General features: G+C 45.1%; 1 protein-coding gene across 5 annotated transcripts in view; it reads right to left on the minus strand.

Moving 5' to 3' along the window:
- The window catches only part of PKD1L3 (polycystin 1 like 3, transient receptor potential channel interacting), a 70031-nt gene that overhangs the window by 20806 nt on the left and 23436 nt on the right, over positions 1–25789 (minus strand). For 3 of the 5 annotated variants that reach the window (XM_070398285.1, XM_070398287.1, XM_070398286.1), the window contains 16 exons: positions 25508–25684; positions 24103–24230; positions 23834–23960; positions 22700–22828; positions 22129–22360; positions 19781–19974; positions 17024–17254; positions 15995–16096; positions 15548–15726; positions 13124–13270; positions 10524–10720; positions 9766–9965; positions 8696–8855; positions 7698–7890; positions 7374–7608; positions 5009–5108 (listed from right to left, as the gene is read on the minus strand). In XM_070398285.1, coding sequence (XP_070254386.1) covers positions 5009–5108; positions 7374–7608; positions 7698–7890; positions 8696–8855; positions 9766–9965; positions 10524–10720; positions 13124–13270; positions 15548–15726; positions 15995–16096; positions 17024–17254; positions 19781–19974; positions 22129–22360; positions 22700–22828; positions 23834–23960; positions 24103–24230; positions 25508–25684 — 2731 coding nt within the window. Of the gene's footprint in view, positions 1–5008; positions 5109–7373; positions 7609–7697; positions 7891–8695; positions 8856–9765; positions 9966–10523; positions 10721–13123; positions 13271–15547; positions 15727–15994; positions 16097–17023; positions 17255–19780; positions 19975–22128; positions 22361–22699; positions 22829–23833; positions 23961–24102; positions 24231–25270; positions 25373–25507; positions 25685–25789 lie in introns of those variants that run through there. The other 2 variants (XM_070398289.1, XM_070398288.1) reach the window with 2 other exon arrangements.

Here is a 25789-nt window from a genome sequence, read left to right on the forward strand (position 1 = left end):
CGCAGGCAGACACTCTACCCACTGAGCCAAACTGGTTAGGGCAACACTGACTTTATAATCACTCAAAGTGCATGTACATTTTTGGGGGACACCCTGTATTTACACCAGTAGCCACTACTCCTGAGCTCAATCACAGAATTCTCAGCATGATATACACTCTCAGATCCTATCATTAGCCAATTTTGTAAATACCTCCTTATACGGCTCATACTATTAATCTTATGCCCCACTAACAATCTTTTTCGACTAGTCATTAGATGAGAAGGAGGGGAATGACATCATTCCTACTAACCAATGAGATGATGGTCGAACAGACGCAAACACTGCAGTCGTATGTAACTGCATCAGAGACATCGGATTTACTGTGTCGATGGCGTGATTCTTGTTCAATTTTGACTCCTAAAGATCTTCAACTGATCTTTTTACTCAACCTCAGCAATACTACTTTCCCACTGGCTGGGCTCCTCCTAGCTGCAACGGGAAAATCCACTCAATTCGGACGTCACCCACGACTGCCTTCCACTGTAGAAGGTCCCGCACTGTCAGCCCTGCTCCAGCCACCCAAGTACAGCAGTCACAGCAGGCATCTTCCTACTAACCTGATTCACCATTAACAGAAAACTGAGCTCATCCGAACAAGATCATGCCCAGGAGCCATTACCACGTGATCACAGCAAGCTGCGCTCACTCACAACGGAACTGAAATCACTGTCGCCTTTTCTACCTCAAGCCAATCCGGCCTAAGAATAGTGACCATCAGCATTAACCACATCGGCACACACGCATCCTTAGTTCTGGGAGCGTTATTAATCATAACCTGAAGACAAAATTGGCAGCCTATTGATCACGTCACCCTTCCTTCCCCAGCACCGCACCCATTACGGAAGCCTCGCACTTATGGGCAGGCCTTTCCTCACAGGATTCTTCTCCAAGGACCTAGTCGTCCAAACCTAACACGCATGCCGCAGGGAGGCAGCGAGTGCAGGCTGTCAGGTGGGAGCTGAAGAGTCATCCTGCACCTCACAACCCAGGTGGGCAGGAGGCTACGCCCGAGCCCTGCTGACTCCCCTCGTGCCCCTTCCTTAGCAGCCTCTGCAGTCCTCAGTCATCTCTGTCCTAGCACAACCACGCGCTCCTCCTCTAACCTTAACAGTAGTTCTCAACCTTCTGGCCCTTTAAATACAGTTCTCATGTTGTGACCCAACCATAAAATTATTTTCGTTGCTACTTCATAACTGTAATGTTGCTGTTATGAATTGTAATGTAAATATCTGATATGCAGGATGGTCTTAGGCGACCCCTGTGAAAGGGTCGTTCGACCGCCAAAGGGGTCTCGGCTCACAGGTTGAGAACCGCTGCCTTAATACAAATAAGCCTCCCAACACGTTCTATTAAATGTGTCTTCATGAGAAGCATCTTGGCTGCTTTCTTTATTTCCAACAGTTTTACCCCAACAACTATTCCACAGGTAACTGCATCTTATCATTTGAAACTGACAGCCCTCAGTAACTGCACTAGGTTTTGTTCTTGTACTTGAACTCAACCTTATGACACAGCATCTAAAATTTAATTATCCTTCAAACCTATTCAAATTCTCTAACCTTCTTGGGTAGTTTCCAACTATCAGCTACCACCTCTCACCATTAATGAACGTTATCAGCAAAATGAACCAAGAGTCAGCACCACTACTGCTCAACCTAATCTGATTAGAAAATGTTTTACCAAAACTGACCTCCCAGTTCCAAATAAAAGCTCCACTACCATGCAACCAAAAAGGCCTAGTCAAATTATACTTCTATTTTTTCTGATTACACTGACACTAAGCCACATTATAGTTTCCACAAGTAATTTCTATAATAAGGACTCCAGTAAGCAAGGATCGACCAGTAACCTTTCCTTTGACTACAAGTCAACTATATAACTATAGAAAGCCGTAGTACCCACAGCTTCTCTGAAAAATCCAGCATCCCCAGTGTCACGAACAGCCCAGCCCCCTGGCCCATTAATCTTAAATACAACCTCCACCTCCTCATTTTTAGTTCACATAAAATTAATATAACTTCTCTAATTAAACCAGAGGCAAATGCTCCCAGGACAGTTTTATTAGAAACTCACACTTTGGGATATTGTTCAGTAGCCACAGCTGTTGTAAAACCAAAGACTCCCAACATTTCCCACAAATCAATTGAAAATAGTTCCAAGCCTAAAGAAGACCCATCAAAATTCATCACAGTCCCACAACCACCCCCTCCACACCCAATCGACTCAAGTCCTCCATAAACTGGTGAGTGTTTTGAAGAAAATCCCACAAAACTAATCACAAAAACTACTTAAAGTACATTATGTCAATCATTATTCTTACATGGAATCTATCCAGGACCAATGACATGAAAAATCATCACTGTATTTGAACTATAAAACAGTAATGACCAATATCCAAAAATCCCACCCACTGATTAAAATGATCAACAACTCACTCATTGATGAAACTCCACATCCCTTCCAGGCATCTGCCTGCCCAGCAAATCCTCACAGGGCTTCTGGCTCTATACCTCACGTTAGACAGTCTCTGCTTTCTCTTTCGCAACAGCATCTGCCAGGATGTAAACTATGGCTGAATTACCCAATATCTACATGCCAACGGAGCATTCATTTTAAAAAGTTTGATTTTAGAGAGGAAGGGAGAGAAACATCGATCGGTTGCTTCCTACTCTGACTGGGGTTCAAACCTGCAACCTGGGTATGTGCCCCGATGGGGAATCGAACCCATGACCCTTGTGGTGCATGGGACGATGCTCAACCAACTGAGCCACACTGGCCAGGGCTCATTCATATTTTTACTGCCTATTTCTACACGTGGGACAAGCTCTGTATTACAAATCTTATGTACTCACAGAGACCTGGGATATCAGAATCATTTTACTATTTACTGTAACAGCAACAACAGTTATGGGTTGTGTACTACCATGAGATCAAGTATCTTTCTGAGGGGCAACCATCATCACAAATCTCAGCAATGCCTGACATTCGAACCAGCCTGGCTGAGGGAATCTGGGGAGGATTCTCGGCTGATAAAGCCGCCCTCACCCGATTCTTTGCCTTCCACTTCATCCTTCCATTTACTCTCATCTCAGCTCTAGTAATTGGACATCTATTCCTTCACATGAAACAGGATCCAATAACCCAACAGGAATCCCATCTGACAGACAGAATTCCATTCCACCCCTGCTACACCATCAAAGATCCTCAGCCTGTCGCTCCTAATTTTAACATTAACATTAGGTCTCTTTTCACCTGACCTCCCAGGAGACCAGATAACTACACCCAGCCAACCCTCAAACCCTCCCCCACAGCAAGCCAGTGTGGCAGTTCCTACCTGCCTATGTGATCCTACCATCCATTCCAACAAACCAGGACACAGTCTAGCCCCAATCCTCTCGGTTCAATGCCACTATCTCAATACTTCATACCTCAAAACAACTAAGCACAGCACTCCTAGCCCTCAGCCAATGCCTACCCGACCACCAGCAGCAGACCTATTAACACTAACATGATCGGGACAACCAGTTGAACACCCACTTTCCATCGTTGGCCAACCAGCACCCGTTCTATGCTTTTTCCTTATTCTTGTACTAACGCCCTCACAAATATTACTGGGAGCAACTCTTAAAATGAAGTCTTTGTAGTATATGTACCACCCTGGTCTTGTAGACCAGAGAAGGGAAGTAACTCGAGGAAGAGGCTCAAGTTCCTATGTCAGTGCCCAAAGCTGAAATTCTACTGAAAATACTCCCTTAAACTACTCCCTCTATGAGAGAAGTGGAATTAATTTTATGTATTATGCCAATATTGAAATATTTTACAAATACACCCATTAAACTATATGCCACATATATAATACATGAGTGATACATAGTATATAATATACATAATTGTACATTATTTACCCTACACATATAAGCATGTACATTAATATATATGTTGCATAAGGATGGGGGGAGGGAGGGATGGAAGAGAAAGGTGAGTGGGGGAGGGTGAATGAATTAGAATATGACATAAAACTTGGCACCATGTATGCGCCCAGTGCTGGGGGAATCACTGAAGAATGAGAAATTAGATATCCCTGTGGGAGTCAGAGGAGGTGACATTTGATATTTGTTTTGAAGTATTAGCTAGAACTCTTCTGATGGACAAGGCTGAGGACAAGGCAGAAATAAGTCATTTAGGCAGAGGGAGCAGCAATTCAGGAGCATGAATAAATGAAATGAGGACTGTACAGGCAGTGTATAGTTCGCTTACTAACGTCCTTGACTTCATAAGGAATGGGGTGCTGCTCCTGAGCTGCATGTCCACTGCTCACCCCAGGTCAGTGACCGCCAGCACCTTGTGGTGGCATCACTTCCTTCCTGCAGACGGTAAACCCTCTCCTGAGGTTTCTTCATTACAGGCAGTCCTCTAGACAAGACATGCTTTGTTCTGCACGATTAAACCCCGTGTTAATTTTCCTGCAGGTTGCTTTCCTGCCACCATTGTGTTTGTGAGGTTCATCCATGTGACAGGAGGCGCTGGTCAGTTTCAGGGCAGACTCCCGTAGGCATGATGGCTGAATTGAGGAGCGAGAGGGGAATTCAGAATTACGCTGACATTTTGAGAGAATGGTGATGCTCTTAAAGGAGATGAGACAATATAGTAAAGAAGCGGCTTTGTGGGGCAAATACTTGTTTGGGATGTTAATTTGAAACACGTGCCGGCATTCAGAGCCGGTGGGGAGCAGCTGGAAATAGCTGTGGGGCTGGAGTGAGGAGAGATTGAGGCGGCCTAGGATTCGGTGAGAGGGAAGCTCTGAGGGAGAGGGTGACGACTGAGGGAGGGACCCATGATGTGTATTGTTAGACAAGACCCTCTAAGGGGACATGTGTCTGAGTCAGTGAGGCGGCGAGGACTCTGCTGTTCTGATACAATCTGCTCTCCGCCAAGTCAGAATAGTAGTGAGAACTGCTGGAGTTACCCGAGAGTGCCAGGATCCTCTTCGTCTGCTGATCCTTCTCTTTGCTAAGGCAGGGCACCCTGTTCAGGACCAGCGACAAGAACAGCGAGAGGAAGACCACCTAGACGGCAAGTCACGGGAGAAACCAATGAGCAGGTTACAGGATCCAACACGGTGACATCATTACGTAAACGTGAAGGGGAGCATTAATACATTTTCAATTGAATTTGGACATATTTATGGAGAACTGAGAATCGAATAATTTCGTATTACTTCTGCATAATCACGGGGACCAGGAAGTGACCCGATAAAGCCACTACTTGTATTTCTGCCTGCAGTCCATCATCTGCTTGGCTAGGGAAGTTAAACTACTCAGTGGTTTGTGATGTGTGTCGGTCATTCAGTCACTGTCTTTGGAAGAACTGTGAGGAGCTAACCGGAGAAGCCACGCTTTTAAAAATTCCAAGGATTAAATCCCAGTTTTGCTAAAGAAGTCATGGAATCTTAGTACGACCTTAAGTATTCCCCACTCCTTAAATTTCCACGGGGGTGGGGGGGGGGGAAGTGCTCAGTCCTCAGGAGAATAAAGGACGGGTTCAAAATCCTGTGCCTCTGCCCCACCTTAATTACTGGGAAGAATTGTGCGGGTGATGCCTCCCCCTCCCAGGCTGGCCTGCCTGCAGGCGAGTCCATTCTGCTCTGCCTGGGCTCCCCAGGGTGGACAAGGTGGGCCAGGGCCTGGCCTGAGGTCTAGGCTCTGAGGTCCTTTCTGCGTCTACTTTTGGAGTTGAATGGATTTGAGGCAGCAATTCTGGGTGTGTCCGCTCTGCAGACTTAAAGTCGCCCCCTAGTGGACTAGACTGGGAGGAAGGACCAACCACGGGTGCCACCAAATTCTCCGCGGAAGAGCCAGCAGCAGCTGGTACTTTGATGCACTCACTCAGCCGACATACCATGAGGTTGAACTGCAGTGCTGGGAACTGTTATTTAACCAAACCCTGGTAACTGAAATTAATGAGCATCGAAACAGTGCAAAGTCAGGACTGCCTGTATTCAAGCAGGTGTCACCTGAAAATCAGGTCATCCACCTACTCCGTGTACTCGGCCCCTCTTCAATGATCAGTGGGTCTCAAGAGCGGCCGTGCATTGCAGTCACCTGGGAACTGTAAACGCGTGGGGCCGGGAAGCCCAGCTCTAGAAATCACGATGTAATTGGCCTGGAGTGAGGCCTGGGCATGAAGAGTTTTAAAGCTCCCAGGTCTGCTGGGGGAGCTCGGGCCACCTGAGAGCGGAGGCAATCCTGCCACTGAGACCCCAGATCAGGGGTCCTCAAACTTTTTAAACAGGGGGCCAGTTCACTGTCCCTCAGACCGTTGGAGGGCCGGACTATAGTTTTAAAAAAAACTATGAACAAATTCCTATGCACACTGCACATATCTTATTTTGAAGTAAAAAAACAAAACGGGAACAAATACAATATTTGTATTTGCATGTGGCCCACGGGCCGTAGTTTGAGGACCCCTGCCCCAGATCCTGGAAACTGGACAGGACACACACCTGCTTTCTTCAACAAATACAGAGAGAGAAATAGCAAGAACACGGCGGCGGGGGGCGCTGTAGGTAAGTATTAAAAGTAAGTAGACACAGCAACTAACTACACATGGATCTTGATTTAAATTAAACAGAAAAATTTATGAGACAACTGGTAAAATCTGAACACTGCATTTTTTAAAAATTGTGGTAAAATACACATAAGCAACCTGCCACCTTAACCTTCTTAAAGTGTATAGTTTAGTAGTGTTAGTACATTCATATTGTTGTGTGGATATTAAGAAATTATTGCTAATTTATTTAGGTGTGATAAGGGTTTATATTTTTTAAAAAGAGTCCTTATCTTTTAGAAATAGTCAGGCAAATATTTACAGATAAAATGTGAAGTCTGGCGCTATTTTCCCCTCAAAATAGACGAAACAAGATTGGCCATAAATTGGTAACGGTTGAAGCTAGTTGAAGCAACTTTAGGAATCACTACACTATTCTCTACACACTTCTGTGTGGTTTTGACATTTTCTTTAATTAAACGTTTTTAAAAAGTACTTTTCCCCCTGAATAGTTTGTTCTCAATTAACATTTTTACTTCCCCCCTGAAACTCCCAGTCTTTCTCCATTATATTTCTACTAGTCTATCAGTTCTTGTTAGCTTTTCTGGGACTACTCCACACACATTCCTTATAATTTCACTCTCCCCATCTCTGTTTGGGGGCTGTCTTTTTTTTGCCCAGTTGTCTGACCATTGGGCAGCGTGGGCGGCACCCACGGACCTCAGTTTCCTAAGCGCCCCGCAACTGCAGCGGCTCCTCCATGCGGGCAGCCCGTCACCACGTACCTTCACTGGCTGGATGATGAAGACGTTCTGAAGCACCGATAAGATCATAGAGATGAGCCAGCTGGTGGCCTGGTCCCTGCTCAGTTCCAGGCTGTACAGTGCTGTGAAAAAGGCCGCGGCCAGGCTAGTGGCGCCCAGCAGGAGCCAGCAGATGGGAGCCAACCACCTGGAGAGACCATCCGTGGTGGACCTCCGCCTTCCTTCTGGGCTCAGGATGGGGAAACTGGTTGCCTCCCTTAAGAAGAGAAGGCGAAGTAACAACCTCATAGCCAACAGCTGGGGAGGCGGGGTCACGGGGTAACGAGAGCCAGGTGCCGCGCTTACCCGGCGGGCCCTGGCTCTGCGGGAAGCGTGTGTGTCTCCAGGAGCTCCTGGAGCTTCTGCAGGTGGCTGGCTGCACCCAGGAGGTCGCCAGGCTGGTCGAACTGGGTGGGACCCAAGGTGCTCAAGTGCGACCGCAGCCTCTGCAGAACCCTGAGCAGGTAGCAGCGGAGATGACGGTGGTTTTCAGCAGCCACTGAAAATAGATGCCAGGTTGACATTGTTAGTAAGTGGAGGGTTTCAGTAACTAGCACCAACTGTCGGAGGTGAGCAAGTCATTAACTGATGATGAGGTTAAACTTCCCAGGGAGTGGAGATTGCACCCAACACCCACACTACTGTATAGTGTCTTCCCTGAGCATAGCAGTAACTTTCTAACAACTTGTATAATTCCACGCTTTGATCTAGAGACTTCAAAACCTGACTGAGCCTGGTCGGCATGGCTCAGTGGTTGAGTGTTGACCTAGGAACCAGGAGGTCACGGTTTGATTCCCGGTCAGGGCACATGCCCGGGTTGTGGGTTTGATCTCCAGTGTGGGGCATGCAGGAGGCAGCCAATCAATGACTCTCTCTCATCATTGATTTTCTATCTCTCTCTCCCCCTTCCTTTCTGAAATCAATAAAAATAAAAATAACCTGATTGAGCTTTTCCACCAGAACTGCAGCACATGTGACTGTACTAGCTAAGTGCCCAGGAGGCCCAACCTATATTCGGGCACCCAAAGATTGCCTAATCTCACCACCCCACAGCAGAAAAAGAATGACAAGTTTCAACAGTCTCTACAAAGCAGATGGCATATGGGGTCTCACACAGGAAACACTTCTGTGGGTTTTTCCTTAATCCTTTACTTTGTATCACTGAGGGATCAAAGCATCAGCTCTCTATGAAAAGCCTAAGGAAATTCAAACAAGCAGAAGGTTGTACGGTGCCTGCTGTGATGCTGACAGGTAAGCAGTGAAAGGAGCGGGAGGAGAGATTGGTACTAAACCTGCGGCCTTACCACTTGCCCCGCAGGGTGCTGCCTCCAGGTGAGAACGAATGAGGCTGGATAACAGCGCCACCAGCTGGCTCACGCAATAGGAACCCCATGAGGATGGTTCATGTTCTGAGAGGAGGCCCGGGTCTCTCCTGAGCAGAAACCCCACCGTTTCCTTCAGCTCCTGAATGCAGAACCAAGATGAGAAGAGTCAGGCTGTGTGACATCAACCCAGGGATGGTAGTGACGACAGGTGGCAGTGTCGCCGTCTCTACTCAGAGGAGCATATCCTTAGTGTGAAGAACCTCAAGTTCTCATTTTGTCTCTGCTTTTTAAAAAAGAAGGCACCTCCCAGGAGCTTCAAAACTAGTTTCATGCCCAGCTGGTGTGGCTCAGGGGTTGAGCGTTGACCTGTGAACCAGGAGGTCATGGTTTGATTCCCAGTCAGGGCACATGCCCAGGTTGCAGGCTTGATCCCAGTTTGGGGTGTTCAGGAGGCAGCTGACCAATGATTCTCTTTCATCATTGATGTTTCTAGCACTCTCTCTCCCTTCCTCTCTCTAAAATCAGTGAAAAGATATTTTTAAAAAACTAGTTTCATGGGAGACTATAGAATGAAAAAAGGGACAGTCTGACCAAACATCAGAAGCTAAAACAAGCCCAGAGCGGCACATTCTGCACTCCCATGGAGCCCGAGAGCCAGGAGGAAAATTAGCAGCCGGTGGATCACAACCCAGGGGGCAGGACCTAGGCCAGTGATGGCGAACCTTTTGAGCTCGGCGTGTCAGCATTTTGAAAAACCAACTCTGGTGCCGTGTCACATACAGAAATTTTTTGATATTTGCACCCACAGTAAAACAAAGACTTATATTTTTTATATTTATTTTATATATTTAAATGCCATTTAACAAAGAAAAATCAACCAAAAAAATGAGTTCGCGTGTCACCTCTGATATGCGTGTCATAGGTTCGCCATCACTGACCTAGGGGAAAGCTGGCAGGGTTAATAAGACCCAAGAGCCTTTCCCCTGGTCTCTTCTAGCACATGGGGAAAGGAAGCAGGCGTTTACCTGTAGAATTCCACACAGACTTACCTCCACGGCCTCTGAGGCCGAGAGAGGCTCAGAAGACGCATCTGAGAGGCAGGAGGCCTGCCGGGGAGTCGAGGGGGGCAGAGGCTCCTGGGGCTGACTCAGTGGGAAGAGCCGCCCTATGACGAGGTTGACTGGGAAGAGGATGACGGCAGTTTGGATGCTGACAAGCAGTTCGGACCAGGTCACGGCACACGGACCCACTGGAAGAAAAGCTTTACGTTAACCTTGCTCCTCAGCAGCCGAAACCCCCTGACAGTCACCCCTCTCCCAGGTGTGAGTCTTTGCTTAGCAGTTTCACTGCGATTATCTAAGGCAGTGGTTCTCAACCTTGGCTGCACATTAGAATCACCTGGGAATCTTTTTAAAATCCTGACTTCTGGGCCCCATCCTCCGGAAATTCTGTTTCTTTGATATGGGGTGAGGCCACAACATTAGTAACAAAGAAACAGAATTTCTGGAGGATGAGGCCCAGAAATCAGGATTTAAAAAAAAGATTCCCAGGTGGTTCTAATGTGCAGCCAAGGTTGAGAACCACTGGTCTAAGGAGAAGATATGGCAGTGAGGATCCTGATGGGTTCCTAAGGCTGCTTCACTCGCTAGTGGCTGGGAACAGTGAGACGTGCTAGCGTACCCTAACGTTAGGCAGCAGAGGGAAGAAAGGAAGGCACACCAGGAGGCTGTAGGAATAGGGAGAGTAGGAGAGTGAAGCAGAGGACAGGGTTACACGCTGGAAGCAACACCCACAGGACCAGCCAGACCTTGCTCGTCTCTGTGGGTGGGGGGGCCGTTCATCCTCCAGAACATGAGGCTGGTGACCATGTTGCAGAGCAGGAGGGTCATGCAGCTCGTGAGCCGCTGGGCTCTCGTAAACTGGTCCCAGGGATGGCGAGTGGCCACCGAGAGCCACAGGGAATCCTGGGTGAGCTTCTCCACGATCATGGAGGAGAACAGGTGTCTGAGAACACAAATGACAACAGGAGAGACATGAGGTTGCATCCTGAAAGTGCCCTAGACGAAGGGGCGGCTTGCCCAGCAACAAGCTGCATAGCAACAACTCCGCCACGACTCACACCTCTGTGAAGGCGCTGTCACATGACTGAGAGCATGATTCTTTTGTTATTTTAGGATAAAAAGGTTTTGAGGGTAAAGTTAATTTATGTGGTTTGAGATTTTAAAATTAAAAACTGTTGCTTTAGCTTTTTAAGAGTTTTTGCTTTTGCTTTTTTTTGTTTCACCTAAAAATTTATTTTTTAGTCTTCAAGATATATTTGCTTATTTCTTTAAAGCATTTTGATAAATATTTTTACTTTTAAAAAGTCTGCATTAGGTTTGCACTCAAGATAGTTTGCTGAAGTCATATTCTGAGCACATTCTCTACTCCAAAGGTGGAGGAACTGTAAAGAAGATGTACAAAGAAAGAACCAAAATATTAGCTTGGCTTCCAAACAAAATACACATCTCTGAGGGAGGAACGGAGTGAGAAACCAGGGGAAGAAGCCACGGGCTGACGGGCTCCAGGTCTGGGAGAAGGCAGGACAAGGGGGAGGCTGGCACTGGCAGGGGAACGGGACTACGTGTTTCATAGACTGGGAAAGGGAGAGCTGAGCCATCTCCACTGCCTGAAGCCAGGGCTGAGCTGGAGCTTATGAAAGGAAACTACAGAACAACATGCCACAGAGCTACACGTGGACAGCAGAGCGTGGGCGAAAGAGGGCAGCCCCAGGACCAGCAATTGATCCAAGGGACCCAGCGCTTCATGACAAGATCTGCAATAGCCCTAGCTGCACTGATTTCACTGAGGAATAGGAGCTCCAAAATGCTGTAATAAGGCCTAGTTCTAGAGACGTGAGGATTGGATTGGAACATCAGAAAAGCTACGAGGCAGAGTAAGAGTGGAAATAGACAGAGATTGAGATTTAATAATAAAACACTGGAAATGAATATACAACTCAAAATTCCTCACCACATAAAAAAATCTAACGTTGCCCGGCCGGTGTGGTTCAGTATTTAAGTGTTGACCCATGAGCCAGGAGATCATGGTTCAATTACCAGTCAGGACACATGCCTGGGTTGTGGGCTCAATCCCCATTAGGGGGCGTGCAGGAGGCAGCCAATCAATGATTTTCTCTCATCATTGATGTTTCTATCTCTCTCTCTCCCTCTCCGAAATAAAACATCTCTCTATATAAAAGGCTAATATGCAGTGTCCACTTGGGAGTTAGATGGGGAGACCGGGAGTTCGATTGCTCACTATGACGTGCGCTGACCACCACATCAGTGCGGAATGAAGGGAGGCCCTGGCCAGCAGCTGGAGGCCCCAATCGGTCCTGATCACTGGCCAGGCCTAGAGAACCTACCCATGCATGGATTTCGTGCACCGGGCCTCTAGTACACACATATACACACACACACACACACACACACACACACACACATATTATATTAAACAAACACCATGGAGGATAGTTTGAGGCTCCAACAGAGAGTAAGAGAATGTCAGATGAACGATATTTTCAGAAGTGACATCTGAGAATATTTCAGAATTGAAGATGTGATTTTGCATATTACAAGTACATTCTATGTAAAGTGTACTTTACCATAATAAAAGCATTTTTAAAAGTACCTTCTGAGTACCAAATAGGATTAAAAAAATGAATCCATAGTAAAAAGAATTATGATAAAATTTGGAACATCAAGAATTAAGGTAAAATATGAAAGAGAAATGGCATTCTACTTGAAAAGAATAACAGCCAGACTGACAAAAACTGACACAACAACAAAGGCAGTGTTGGAGGCAATTCTCCACGAATACGTCACATGTAGGCATTCATAAAATATTTGCTCCTGGACTATCTTTTAAGGAATCTTGGTATAAGCAGACAGCCCTGGAAAAATAGAGACAGTGATTCTCTTTGGGGCAAATTTACTTACATTTCCAGGTTGTAAAGCTAGAGACACCCTCCTCCTCAGATTGCCCTCGAGGAAGCCACAACATTGGATTTACTAGACAAAGACTTCAAGTCATTTTAAGTGTGTTCAAAGAACTAAAGGAAACTATGTCTAAAGAACTAAAGGAAAGTAAATGAGAATGATATTTTGCCAAATAAAAATATCAATAAAGATAAATTATTTTGTAAAAAGAACTGAGTAGCAAGTCCGCAGTTGAAAAATACACTAAATGAAATGAAAAATTCAGTAGAGAGGCTCACAACATAATTGAGTGGGCAGAGGAAAGAATCAGCAAACGTAAGATAGGTCAATTTAAATTATACAGTCTGAAGAACAGAAAGAGTAAAGAATGATGAAAAATGAACAGAGCTTCAGAGATCTGTAAAACACCATCATTTCCCAACAATACCTAAAGGAAAAGAGCTGTTTCTTTGAGACTGGTATGAAGACCCGGTCACGCTCACAGTCTCCAAGGTCCTCGGCCAGCCAACAATTGCATAGGAAATGCCATTTCCTGTTATCTGCCATGTCGCTGACAATTACCTGGTTTACATACCTATAGTAAAATGAAGATAGCCATGTTAGGGAGGGGGGCACAATTCAGTTGTTGTATTAAGAAGCAATCTATAGAAACAACCTAAATGTCCATTGATAAATGGGTTTAAAAATATGGTGTACACACACACACACACACACACACACACACACACACGTGCACACACACACGTAAAATAGAATGCAACTGCCATTTGCAACAACATGGATGGACCTTGAGGGCATTATGCTAAATGAAATAAGTCAGACAGAGAAAGACAAATACCATATCATTTCTCGTATATGTGGACTCTAAAAGCAAAAACAAAAAAAAAGCTCAAAGATAAGAGGAACAGACTGGTGGGTGCCAAAGGTAGGAGATTTGGGGGGAATGGGTGACGGGATCAAAAGATATAAACTTCTAGTTATAAAACAAGTAAGTCATGGGGACATAGTGTACAACATGGCGACTACAGTTAATAATACTGTACTGCATGTTAAAAAGTTCTAAGAGAGTAGATCTTAGAATTTCTCAGCACAAGAAAAAGAATTCTGTAACTATGTATGGTGATAGATGTTACTAGACTTACTATGGTGATCATCTTGCAAAATATACAAATACTGAATCATTATATTGTATACCTAAAACTAATATGTTGTATGTTAATTATACTTAAATAAAAAACAAATCAGATAATTTAAAAAAAAGAAGTAATCTTGCCCTGTCAGTGGGTTCTGTCTCATTGCAAGGCAAGAACTAAAGGGAGAAACGAGAGCTTATCCCATTTCCTCAGGGAGTTCATGAACCGAACACAGAATGCAGATCCTGTAACCTACAAACAGTCCAGTGTGTGTGTGTGTGTCCTCCAAGCTTCCCAGTTCCATTTGCGAGGTGCCCGGCCACCTCTACAGGCATCCCGTCTGCCTCTATCTTACAGAACAGGGGCTCACCCCTGGCCCCAGGTGACCTCTGATCTGCTTACTGTCTCTGTAGTTTTCCTTTTTAAAAGAATTTCATATATGTGATTCACACAGTATGTATTCGCACAGTCTGGCTTCTTTTAGGAATTCATCCATGTCGTACGTATTAGCAGACTGTTCTTTTCGTCGGTGAGTAGTATTCCATCTAATGAATATACTAACATTTATTTCTTTATTCACCTGATGGGCATTTGTGTTGTTTCCAGTTTTGGGCTACTAACAATAAAACAGCTATGAATATACGTGTATAAGTCTTGAAGGACATATTTTTTTTCATTTATCTAGGAGCGGAATGTCTGGGTCATATGGTAAGTGTATGGTTAACTGTACAAGAAACTAACAGCCTGTTCTCCAATGTGGCTGCACCATTTTACACGCCCACCAGTGCTGCTGTGAGTGTGCCCCACCCTCTCCCAAACTTGGTTTTGTTGGACTTTTTAATTTTAGTCATGCTGCTGGGTGTTTAGTTAGTGCTATCTCACTGTGGTTTTAATTTGCATTTCCTGATGACTAACGGAGTTGAGCATCTTGTCAAGTGCTTATTATTCACCTTTGTAAATGAAACTGAGATGATAGTGTACAAACTGATCTGTAGATGCCCAATCAGAATGGAAACAGTAAGCAAATTATTAGGCTCTTGCGGCCTAGTGGCTGGTGTATCTAGCCTAGAAGGCAAGACTGACTTTGGGCAGCTGCACACTCTTTTCAGAGTGGCCGGTATTCAGGAATGAGGCTTGAGTACACGAGCCTTGGATATTGACTTCATTCCCTTATTTTTTCCTAATCCCAACAAACCAATAATCTTCACCCTTAATTCATTTCATCATCTACTTTCTCCCCTCCCCTCCCCTCATTCCCACGGTGCTGCTGAAGGGAGATGCAGAACCATCTGGGCTCAGCACAGCCTCATCACTGACCGTCCCTAGGCACACACCACTTCTTAATTCCACCTTTCCTCTCTCGTGAGCTCTGAGTTCTGACCCAATGCACAGTATTCAGGATATAGCTGTTTATTGAATTTACTCTTTGACTATATGTTTCATATTAGAGACACCTTTGATTTGTGGTACTTCCTTGTGATTATTTGTTGTACACACCATGACAACATTTAATGAAAATAAAAGAAAAATAAAACATCTATCATTCTTAAATCCACAAAAAATCATAATGTTAATTTCCACACTGATTTCGGGGGTTTCTTCTTTATAGACAGCTTTGAAATGTACATCTAACTGTGACTTCTTGGCTCAAGGACTGTTGTGATTTGCTGCGATGACAAGCTGAGCCCACAACAAGCCAGCGTGAGGCAGGTGCTTACCAGGCAGGGCTGGCACCCGAGTTGTCATGCCAGAGCCGGAGGCTGTGCAGCTCCCCCAGGGAGGACCGGGTGCCGAGCAGGAAGACATCCAGTCCCCCTCGTTCAAAGACTGCCTTCTGGCCGTCCCAGAGGTGATGGGGCTCACTCCGTCCCTCGGACCCATACAGGGTGACCACCACCTGAGACATGACACAGGAAGTCCTCACATGGTTATTTGGTTCTTTGGTTTATCCCCAAGGAGAAAGGTGAAGGCAGAGACACTGGACTGAGATGAGGTCTCTGGGATCTGAGACAAGGACAGAGGGCTCTTCAGATTCGCAGTGTAGAACTAGGAAGTAGCCCTCTGGGACCCCCCGTAAGTGCTACAGGACGCTGGGATAGCAGAGTGTATTGTATCTCACGTGGTAGGAGCCGGAGCCGTGAATGTGGGGCATGTGTGTCATTAACCTGAGCTGTTGTAGAGGCCCTTCTTCGATATCCAGTGGAGACCTGAATAAGGTAGTGACACCGAGAGCTGGGGTCATTATCGGCCAGGACAGTGACCTTCACCTGCAGGAAAAGCAGAACCAAGAAAATGGGCTGACCCTTACTCAGGCTCGTGGAGCTGCTTCCCCCGCTAGGGAGCAGGAGGATGCACGGCTGCAGAGCTGGCCATGGTCTGGAACGCGAAGGGAGGTGTAAGCAGACCTAGGTTAAGTGATAAGGGGGGAGGGCGGAAAGGCCAGGGTTTATGCCTCTAAAAGGAAATAGTCATAGAATCAACCACGTCTTGGGCCTCTCAATCTTCCCACTTCCCTCCCACCCAGGTAGATAACATATAAAACATCCAGTTAAACTTGAATTTCAGACAAACACTGAATAATCTGTGGGCATACTTACACCAACAATGCATTCACTATTTATGTGAAATTCAAATTTAACTGGGTGTTCTGTATTTTTATTTACTAAAACTGGCAATCCCTATACTCATGGCAACAAAGAAGTGAACATGTTGTGCATTCTACAATTTCCAAGATGAAGAAAATACAAGAGCAAGAAAGAAATAGAACAGAAATTAAGAACAAGCAGCCATCAAAGCATTTTTTGTTTGTTTCAAAAAAAGTTTCTTAAACGTTTTTTTATATATTGCAATTATAATAAATTATAACTTGGCCTACATATAACTTTCATGTGCAATGTGTAAAGTGAGATAAACATGCATTTGGTTATAGTTAAATTCTCTACATGTTTTCTTTTGGCCTATCCCTAAATGAATCACATGAGAATTCAACCTTGGCCAAAAGAAAAAAAAAGATATAAAGAGTTAAGTTCCTAGGCCTCGAGAGAGTAGATATAAAGAGAAATTTAAGAACACTCGCACCTGAATTTCTCCTGGAACCACAGGACCTGCCTCTTTGGATGAAGGTGTTTTTTCCCCACCTTGTTCAACATACTCAAGCCGCTGTGGCAAAACTTTTGGAATCAAGGTCTCCTCACCTTCTGCATATCTGCCCGATCCTTTCTCCAAGCCCACACAAACAGGAGCAGGTAGAACCCCAAAAGGCTGGCCAGCAAGGACACCCCAACAGGGTTGTTGGTCACGCGCAGGAATAGCTTGATCGTGTCCTCAACGTTCACTGTCCGGGGCACTATGAAGAAGTCGCTGCCAAAGTAGGTCAGGTGGTTACAGAGGCACTGGGTTCTCACCACTGTGCTCTGTGGCCCGACCTGGAATAGAATCGAGACACTGAGGCTAACGAAGGGCCAGCCGTGAACCATCCACACCGGCAGGTCAGAGCGGGAGCAGAATGTCTGGGTCGCTCATTCACTGCTGCTGGCGGTGTAAACGCGTATCACCAATGCGCACAGCGCGCTGGCAACATCTGGTGAAGCTGAAGAAGCACAAACCCTCTGAGTCCGGCAATTCCAGGGCTGACTGTGTAGCCCAGGGCACTTCACACACGTGCACAAGGGGACATGGAAAAGAATGCCCTGCCAGCACTGCTTAGAACATAAAACACCCGGAGCGCCTGTCTGTCTACTAACGGCAGAACATACAAACAGGTAAAGACACGAGTAGAGGCAACCGGTGGAATACTATACGACAGTGGAAAGGAATATAAACATGGATAAATGCTGAGTGGAAACCCAAGTTACAGAAGGACTGTACAGTTTGGTGCCATTTGCACAAAGACCAAAACAACCCTTATGTCTCTGCGCCTGCCGGTGTCCTCACTGGGACGTACGCTCATGAGGACACTGTTCCGTCCATCACTGCACCTCTGGCTCCGGGCCTTGGCCTGGCTGGGATGCTCAATAAACACTCGGTGGGAGCATGAACACACTAAATTCAGGCTGGTGGTCACCCTTTGTGGGGAGGAAGGGAATGGAATTGGTGAAGGATATACAGAGCACTTAGATTATGCCTGAGTGTCTTCTTCTTTCTACACATCTAAATAGAGTAAAGTGCTAATCCCGTAATAAAGCTGAGTGGTGTGTCATGCTTTTATTATATTATTCCTTATAACTTTCCATATGTTGTAACATTTCCTCATAAATTTTTTTTTTAAACGTCACCAGGACGCTGGCCAAGTGGCTCAGTTAATGACCAGAAGTACAATCCAGGGCCCTGGGTAACTCCTGCTGCAGTAAAAAACCATCTTCTTTTGATGAATGAAAATTTAGGCCTAAGGCATAAACCCTGGCCTTTCCGCCCTCCCCCCTTATCACTTGAAGGTGATATAGAAATTTAACTATAACCAGCTCAGTTGCTTGAAGCGTTGTCCCCGTAGACCAAAAGGTGGTGGATTGGTTCCCAGTCAGGGCACGTATCTAGGTTGCAGGTTTGATCTTGTTGGAGAGCAAATGGTAGGTAATCGATCGATGTTTCTCTCTCACATCAATGTTTCTCTCTCTCTCCCCTCCTTTCTCTCTCAGATCAATAGAAATATATCTTCGGGTGAGGATTTTAAAAAAAGTTACTAGGCGAGTAAATGGAAGGTACCCATTCCATGTTTGATCTCGCAGATGAAAAGTCTACAATAGTGTCATTATGAGTGATTTCTCTGCATGGCACAAGGTTTTAAGTTCTGGTCGCCCCACCTGTATTCCGCCCGTGGGGGAACTCTCATCCGTTCTCTGCAGCTCTGTTCCCTTCACAGAGCCTAACACTAGGGAGGCTTCCAGGAGGCGAGACACATCCTGATGCCTGTTGCGTCAGGGGTCACTGCTCTGCCAGGGGAGAGAGCCTGTTGCTGGAGTGTGGCTTCCCTGACCAGCAGCACTGCCTCCCCTGGGAGCCGTTTGAGAGGCAGGATCGCAGGCCCACCCAGGTTTACGGCAACAGAATCTTCACAGACAAGCCTCCGGTTTGAGGATGTGCTTGGGAAGCAGCACCCGATCCTCCAGAAACCACCGCTTGAGGCCACGAGCGATGCGGGTGCTGTCCAGGGAACCCTTTTCCTTCTAGTCCCAATCCAGGCGACACCTTCTCAGATGGCTCATAGCAGCCTCATGGTTTCCAGAACCTTGCAGCACGCTCTGTGCAAGTGGACCAGGATCTGCAGCAGACAGGACCTCACAGAACCACTGGTGTGAAAATGTAGTGTCACTGTGCAGTGGGCAGACACCCGGGAGTCCGCATTATTACAAAGGTGACAATCTGTCCCTGGCCTGGAGGGTACAAGAATGGGCGAGCTTCTTTTTAAGTACAAAAATCCTCTTTTATTTAGCAGGAAGTTTATTTCCGTTTACCCACAACATGTTTAATACTTGCAGACTTGAACAGCTTCCCCATATTGCTTTTCTTATTTTACCTGGAACTGTCACATTCACCGTGGATTAATGCTTGAGAAAGAAATCACAAATATGAAGCACGGCCTGCTCCAAAGAGAGACTCCTGCCCAGCCCACTACACACCACTGTCCTTCTTCCCAGCTGATTTATTTCCCTTCTATTTTTTTTTAATCTTCACCTGAGAATGGATTTTCTTCATGGATTTTTATATAGAGAGGAAGGGACAGAGGGTAAGGGAGGAAGGGAAGAAGAAAAGAAGCAAGGGAGGGAAGGGAGGATAGGGGGGAGAGAGAGAAGGAATCAAACCTGCAACCCTTTGGTGTATGGGGTGATGCTCCAACCCACTGAGCCACCCGGCTCCTTCTATGATTTTGAAGGGAACTGAGGTAACAGATGCACCGTGTTCAATGCCAGCGAAGGTAGGAAGGAGGGAGGCGGGGAAGCGGCACAGCTTCTCACCTGACACCCGTCGCTCTTCCACGTGCTGTTGTGGCTGTCCCAAAAATAGCACTGAGTGAGCGCAGTGACGATGGAGAACAGGGTGGGAGTCCGCTGAGCCTCCTCCTTGCTTTTATTCAACACGGCTGTTATGTAGTAGATGCCGATCCCATGCTGCAAACTCCCTGGAGTCAGCACCCATGTATACTCCTCATCTGAGAACGACGGAGAGTGCTTAATTGCATTGCACGTGGGAGAAAAATACTGTTAACCCTTTCTTCTGAAGGGCCTGTTGTTATTTTACTTTACAAAGTAATAAGCTTAGAGTCACAATGATTTCTTTAAAAAATGACCAGAAGTACAATCCAGGGCCCTGGGTAACTCCTGCTGCAGTAAAAAACCATCTTCTTTTGATGAATGAAAATTTAGGCCTAAGGAATTAGACTGTATTAAGAGTTTTAGAAAAATGAAATCATCACACACTAAAATTAGTAGATAGAAGACCCAGGTGTAGGGGGTGATGAAACCCAAGGACGGAGCGAGGACAGGAGCAGAGTGGTTCCAGGACGGAGCCTGGACCGCACGCCAGAGGCCTGATTTCAGGCCTGGCTCTGTCACAGGTGGTTGCTAAGTCACCAAATCTCTACTTTTCTTATCTTTTAAACAAGGAGTCTAAACGAAAGAATCTCCAAGATGTCTCCCAGCTCCAAATGACACGAGATTACTGCCAAGAGCAGCGAGAAGAAGGGAGTGCATGTTCTGACTCCATAGCTGGCACCCAGCAGCGAGAGCTGCTGCCGCAGGGGCTTTGTCTAAAGGGAAGGGTCACTTACAAAGTGACTGTGTCTGTTAGCGAGGCCCATGCGGGAGCCAGAAAAAGCTCCTTCAATATGGGTAGACTGTCACGAGGGAGACTACAACATGCTTTGTCCATTCTGATTATCTTCCCCAACATCTTTACGGCCAAGGGTAGCTCTCTATTAAGGCTTTTCAGTACTACATTTAAAGTTCTTTGGTCAAGTATATTCCAGGCACTATTTATATATCTCAGAAATTCTTTACTACTTATATATGTCAGAGAAATTGTTAACTTTTCTAAACTACAACATAGTCATTCTGATCTTATACCAAGACTTACTGAGATATCTCCAGGCATTACCTAAACCTAAGATTAGAAATAAAGTTGAAATATAAGTGATATATTACATATACATATTCATCTATACATATAACATTTGAGATATATTATGACCCATTGTGCTGGAACTTTACTTCTGCAGAAGTCTCAACATCTATATATATAAAAGGCTAAGTGACCATCCAACTGTCCCACCAGCTGGTACCTATGATACGCACTGACCACCAGGGGGCAGACGCTCAACGCAGGAGCTGCCGAGCTGCAGTGACTTGGCAGCGGTGGTTCTCGGGTGATGCACCCCGGAACCAGAGAGGAGGGAGCCCAATTCCTCGCGGGGCCACACGATTCCACCTTTGGCCATGGGTTACGTTGCTGCTGGGGCACTGTCGGCCCCGAATCTGGTTTACTGCTGAGCTGTGGTGACTTGGCAGCGGCAATTCTTGACTGACCTAATTTCCTTTCAATGCACATGAATCTGTGCACCGGGCCACTAGTTTTATTATGAAAATTTTCAATCATATAGAAAGTTGAGAGAATTTTACAGGAACATCCATAAAATCATAACCAGATTCTATAATTAACATTTACTAAATTTGCTTTATCACATAAATATCCTTCTATATATCACACAATCCATCTTTTAAAAAATGCATCTCATGCCCTGGCCGGTTTAGCTCAGTGGAAAGAGCGTCAGCACATGGAATGAAGGACTGGTCAAAGACACATATCTTGATTGGTTGCAGGCTCTATCCCCGGCCCTGGTCGGGGCAGGTGCAGGAGGCAACCAATCGATGTGTCTTTCTCACATCGATGTTTCTCTCTCTCTGTCTCTCCCCCTCTCTTCCATGCTCTCTAAATATCAATGGAAAAATATCATTGGTTGAGGATTAAAAAAATAAAATAAAATAAAATAAATGCATTTCATGGTCACATGTATCTATACACGTGATAAAAGTACATAGGACTAAACACAAACACAGGAGTGCTTGTAAGGTAGTGGTATCTGAATAAGATCAGTGCATTGGACCAATGTCATTTCCTCATTGCACTACAGTTAAGCAAGAGATTAGCATTAGGAGAAACTGAGTGACAAGTATATAAGATCTGTTTTTATTTCTTACAATTGCATGTGAATATACAGTTATCTAAAAAAAAGTTAATTTAAAAAGAAAAGAAAAACATGCATTGCAAAGTGCTGTGGTCAACTGCTGACACCTGAGAGGAGTCTTACCTTTCTGCTCCACCTGAGCCTTTGGCAGGGTCATGTTCAGGTGAAAGAAAGTGTGGTTAGGCTGATACTCGAACCCCAGGTAGAGTGTCATTGAAACGGGACTTTCAGGCTCTATGCACACGATCAGGGATTTCTCCAGGGAAGTGACGTTCACTGTGATGGTAAAATAGTCCGTGCTCATGTTGATGCTGGTGGGGTGGGTTTCCATGCTTGCATTTCTCCAGAGCATGATCTAGAATGAGAGACAGTTCATCACTCTTCAAATTTAAGATGACCCATTGATTGACACCTGTCAGTCTCCTTTATAGGGATAATGGGATGAAACTTCCTAAGTCTTCCTCTTTGAAATTTAGTAGGTAACACAGTGTCAGGGGTTAAGGAAGGGTAATAGGCTAAGATCTAAAACGACTTATAAGGAAAAGTTTATACAATATCCTAAGTAAAGGTGTTAATGAAACAATGTCACTCCCATGAATCTCCAATGACTTCCTTCATGGAGTTGCTGCCTTCTATGCTTTTCTCCAGGAATTCCTAGTTCCTTCTATTTTATTTCCTAATAATCAAGTCATACCTCAATATCCTCCATTAAGTCACGGACTCGGAGCAATTTATGATTAGAACTTAGTACCACACTTCCGACACTTCCAACAATGTTCTTCTCATCAAAATCCTTGAAGGGATTGAAAGCTAGTCCTGTTATCTAGAGACAAGAAAACTTCAGTTTCAGCAATTACCAAAATATTTATAAATAACACCCTGGTACATAATAAGGTAATCAGATACCATAAATTAAAGTAAATGTTGGGATTTCCCCCCTTGCTAATATCTCAAATGAAATACCTCTCGTTATAAGACTAGAGGCCCAGTGCATGAAATGCATGCACTCGGGACGGGGGAGGGGGGCCCCTTAGCCTGGCATGCACCCTCTTATAGTCTGGGAGCTCTTGGGGGATGTCCGACAGATGACTTAGGCCCGCTTCCCAAGCCAGCTATAGGATGTCCTTAGCACTGTTGCAGAGGCAGGAGAGGCTCTCGCCAGCCGTGAGCCCAGCTTCTGGGTGAGTGGTGGTCCCCCTGTGAGAGCGCACTGACCACCATGGGGCAGCTCCTGAGTTGAGCATCTGCCCCCTGGTGGTCAGTGTGTGTCATAGCGACTGGTTGTTCTGAATTTCAGTGGATTTGCATATTAGCCTTTTATTATATAGGATCATATGAGAAAGAATTAATTAGTTAAAGATGAGTCATTTACTGTGACCCTCAGAATTATTATTATTTTTACATCTTTATACCTAGAGGATTCATTTTACTAGGAAGTATTCTTTTCTTCAGGATAAGGCAACAATTCTACTTCTGTTTGTTACGTAATTGCTGAAAAGAAATGCAATATACTGATATGACTAGGTCAGTATATTGAATCAGTGATTATTCAGATATTCCTAGCTTTATAAAATAGTGAAGAGTTGAATCAATCCACATCATAACACAGAAACTTAGTTAAATCCAAAAGCTTGTTTAATGCTCCCCATTCTACCGTGGATCATTTTCAGAGGCCTCCAATCCTGCCAGTGTAAAACAGAAATTAACAGCACGCAACCATCTCTTGTTTGGTCTGTTAGCTTACATTTCATGGTGCATTCTTGTCACCCAAAAGCCTACAGCCACCAAATCTCACTTTTATTCTGGTCAGACTCAACTTCACACTCACTTGAACATTAACTCCTGGGTGTTTATTCAAGAGCTCCTCCAGCGCCGAAGCTGATGGGAAGGCTAACCGCATGGGTGCTGGGTATCCGAGAGTGTAAGAGCTCAGAGGCAAAGTTGATATGTTTTGGCTAATGAAAAAGAAGTGAAATGGGAATCAATCTATTCTCTAAAGGTCAAAAACCTAAAATGAAACTCTCCTTCCTTCGTTCCTCCCTTCTTAAAATCCCTCCCTCTCGCCTTCCCTCCCTCCCTCCTTTCCTCCTATGCTACCTGCTCAACATCAGGGTAGCAATGGAAGAGGTCAAAGTCACCGAAGACTCAGAAAATGGATGCTGCCGTAGAAATGTTTCCTGGATCTCCCCAAGGGCCATCAAGGACTTTTTCAGGATATTTTCTACCTGCATTTAGAGGGAAATATCATGTGACTTGTGTAACCTCAGGGTATTGTGTTAGTGAAAGGATGATTTTGAGGGCGTTGGAAGGGGAACAGGGATCTTGACAATGATGTAATGGGAGGTGACATTCATTGGAGAGAACCCATAGGCAGTACCTGTAGTCTGGCTAAAGAGTCATCATCCCCTGTGCCACTAAGAGGGCCCCCAAAGAAATATGTATTTCTTTTGCCCCATGATATAAGCTGCCCTAGATCTGCGTATGATCGTTTTTTTTTATATTTAAAAAGAGCTTTATTATAATGAATTCACACATACAATTCACCCATTTTGAGTATACAATTCAAAGGTTTTTCTGTAAACTCACAGGGTTGTGCAACTAGAACCATGATCTAGTTTTAGAATATTTTTCTCTCTCGTAAAATAAACCCAGAACCCAGTAGCAGTCACTGTCCATTCTTCTGTCCCTATCTCCTCAATCCCTAGGTGACCACTCATCTACAGTCTATAGATTTGCCTCTCTGACACTTCATATAAATGGAATCATAATATATGGTCTTTTGTGATTGGCTTCTTCACTTGTCATAATACTTTCAAGGTTCATCCATGTTGTAGTTTGTATCAGTACTTCATTCTTTTTTGTTACCGAATACGATTCCATTTTATGGACATACCACTTTTTCTCTGTCCATTCATCAGATCATGGACATCTGGGTTGTTTCCACTTTTTTGCTATTTGGCCACTTGAATAATATTGCTATGAACATGACTGTACAAGTTTCAGGCGGACGGACATATGTGGATCTATTCCATGGAGTAGAATTACTAGGTCACATGGTAATTATATTTTTAACACTTTGGGGGAACTGTCAAACTGCTTTGCAAAGAGCTGTACCATCTTACAATCTAACAGTGTATGAAGGTTCCATTTTCTCTGCCTCCTTGCCCTCGCTTGTTATTAGGTGTGAAGTGGAAGCTGATTTGCATTTCCCTAATGACTAACAATGTCGGAACATTGTCTCATGTGCACAGCAAACATAACTTACTGAGTGCCTGCTGTGTGCCAAGCGCGTCACTAAGGTCTTTTCACCAGATGACAGCATTCGGCAGGCTGGGCTCGCTGGGGTAGAGAGAGGACTCAGAGCAGGATTCACAGAGCAGTGTCGTCAGTGCTGCAGGCTTAGCTGGGCTGTGAGAGTCTGGGGGGAGGCTGTGGGAGACCTGGACCTGTCCAGACCGAACGTTTCTGAGGAGAGTCGGCCAGTGGCATGTACCGCACCCACCTGCTCAATGTCAGGCTTGGATCTTGGCCCACTTGCTTCGTCAGTTTTCGCTACACCATTGAGGGAGTGAACGAGGCAGACAGTCACAGGAATTTGGAAGCCCAGAGTGCTGCTGTTCTGAAATGGGCTTTTCAGTAATTGGCCACTCAGGTAAATAAGGGAGTCGACAACATCGACCTGGGAATTTTGGAAAAGCAAATAGACATTCCTGAACGGTTTATGGCTGTTTTACATTTGTGTTCTTCTGAGAAGTTCAGTGTTCTTTACACATTTCAAATACAT

The sequence above is a fragment of the Myotis yumanensis genome, unplaced genomic scaffold (assembly GCF_028538775.1).
Source record: "Myotis yumanensis isolate MYYU_CA2020_CCGP unplaced genomic scaffold, mMyoYum1.0.hap1 SCAF_18, whole genome shotgun sequence".
Taxonomy (NCBI): Eukaryota; Metazoa; Chordata; class Mammalia; order Chiroptera; family Vespertilionidae; genus Myotis; species Myotis yumanensis.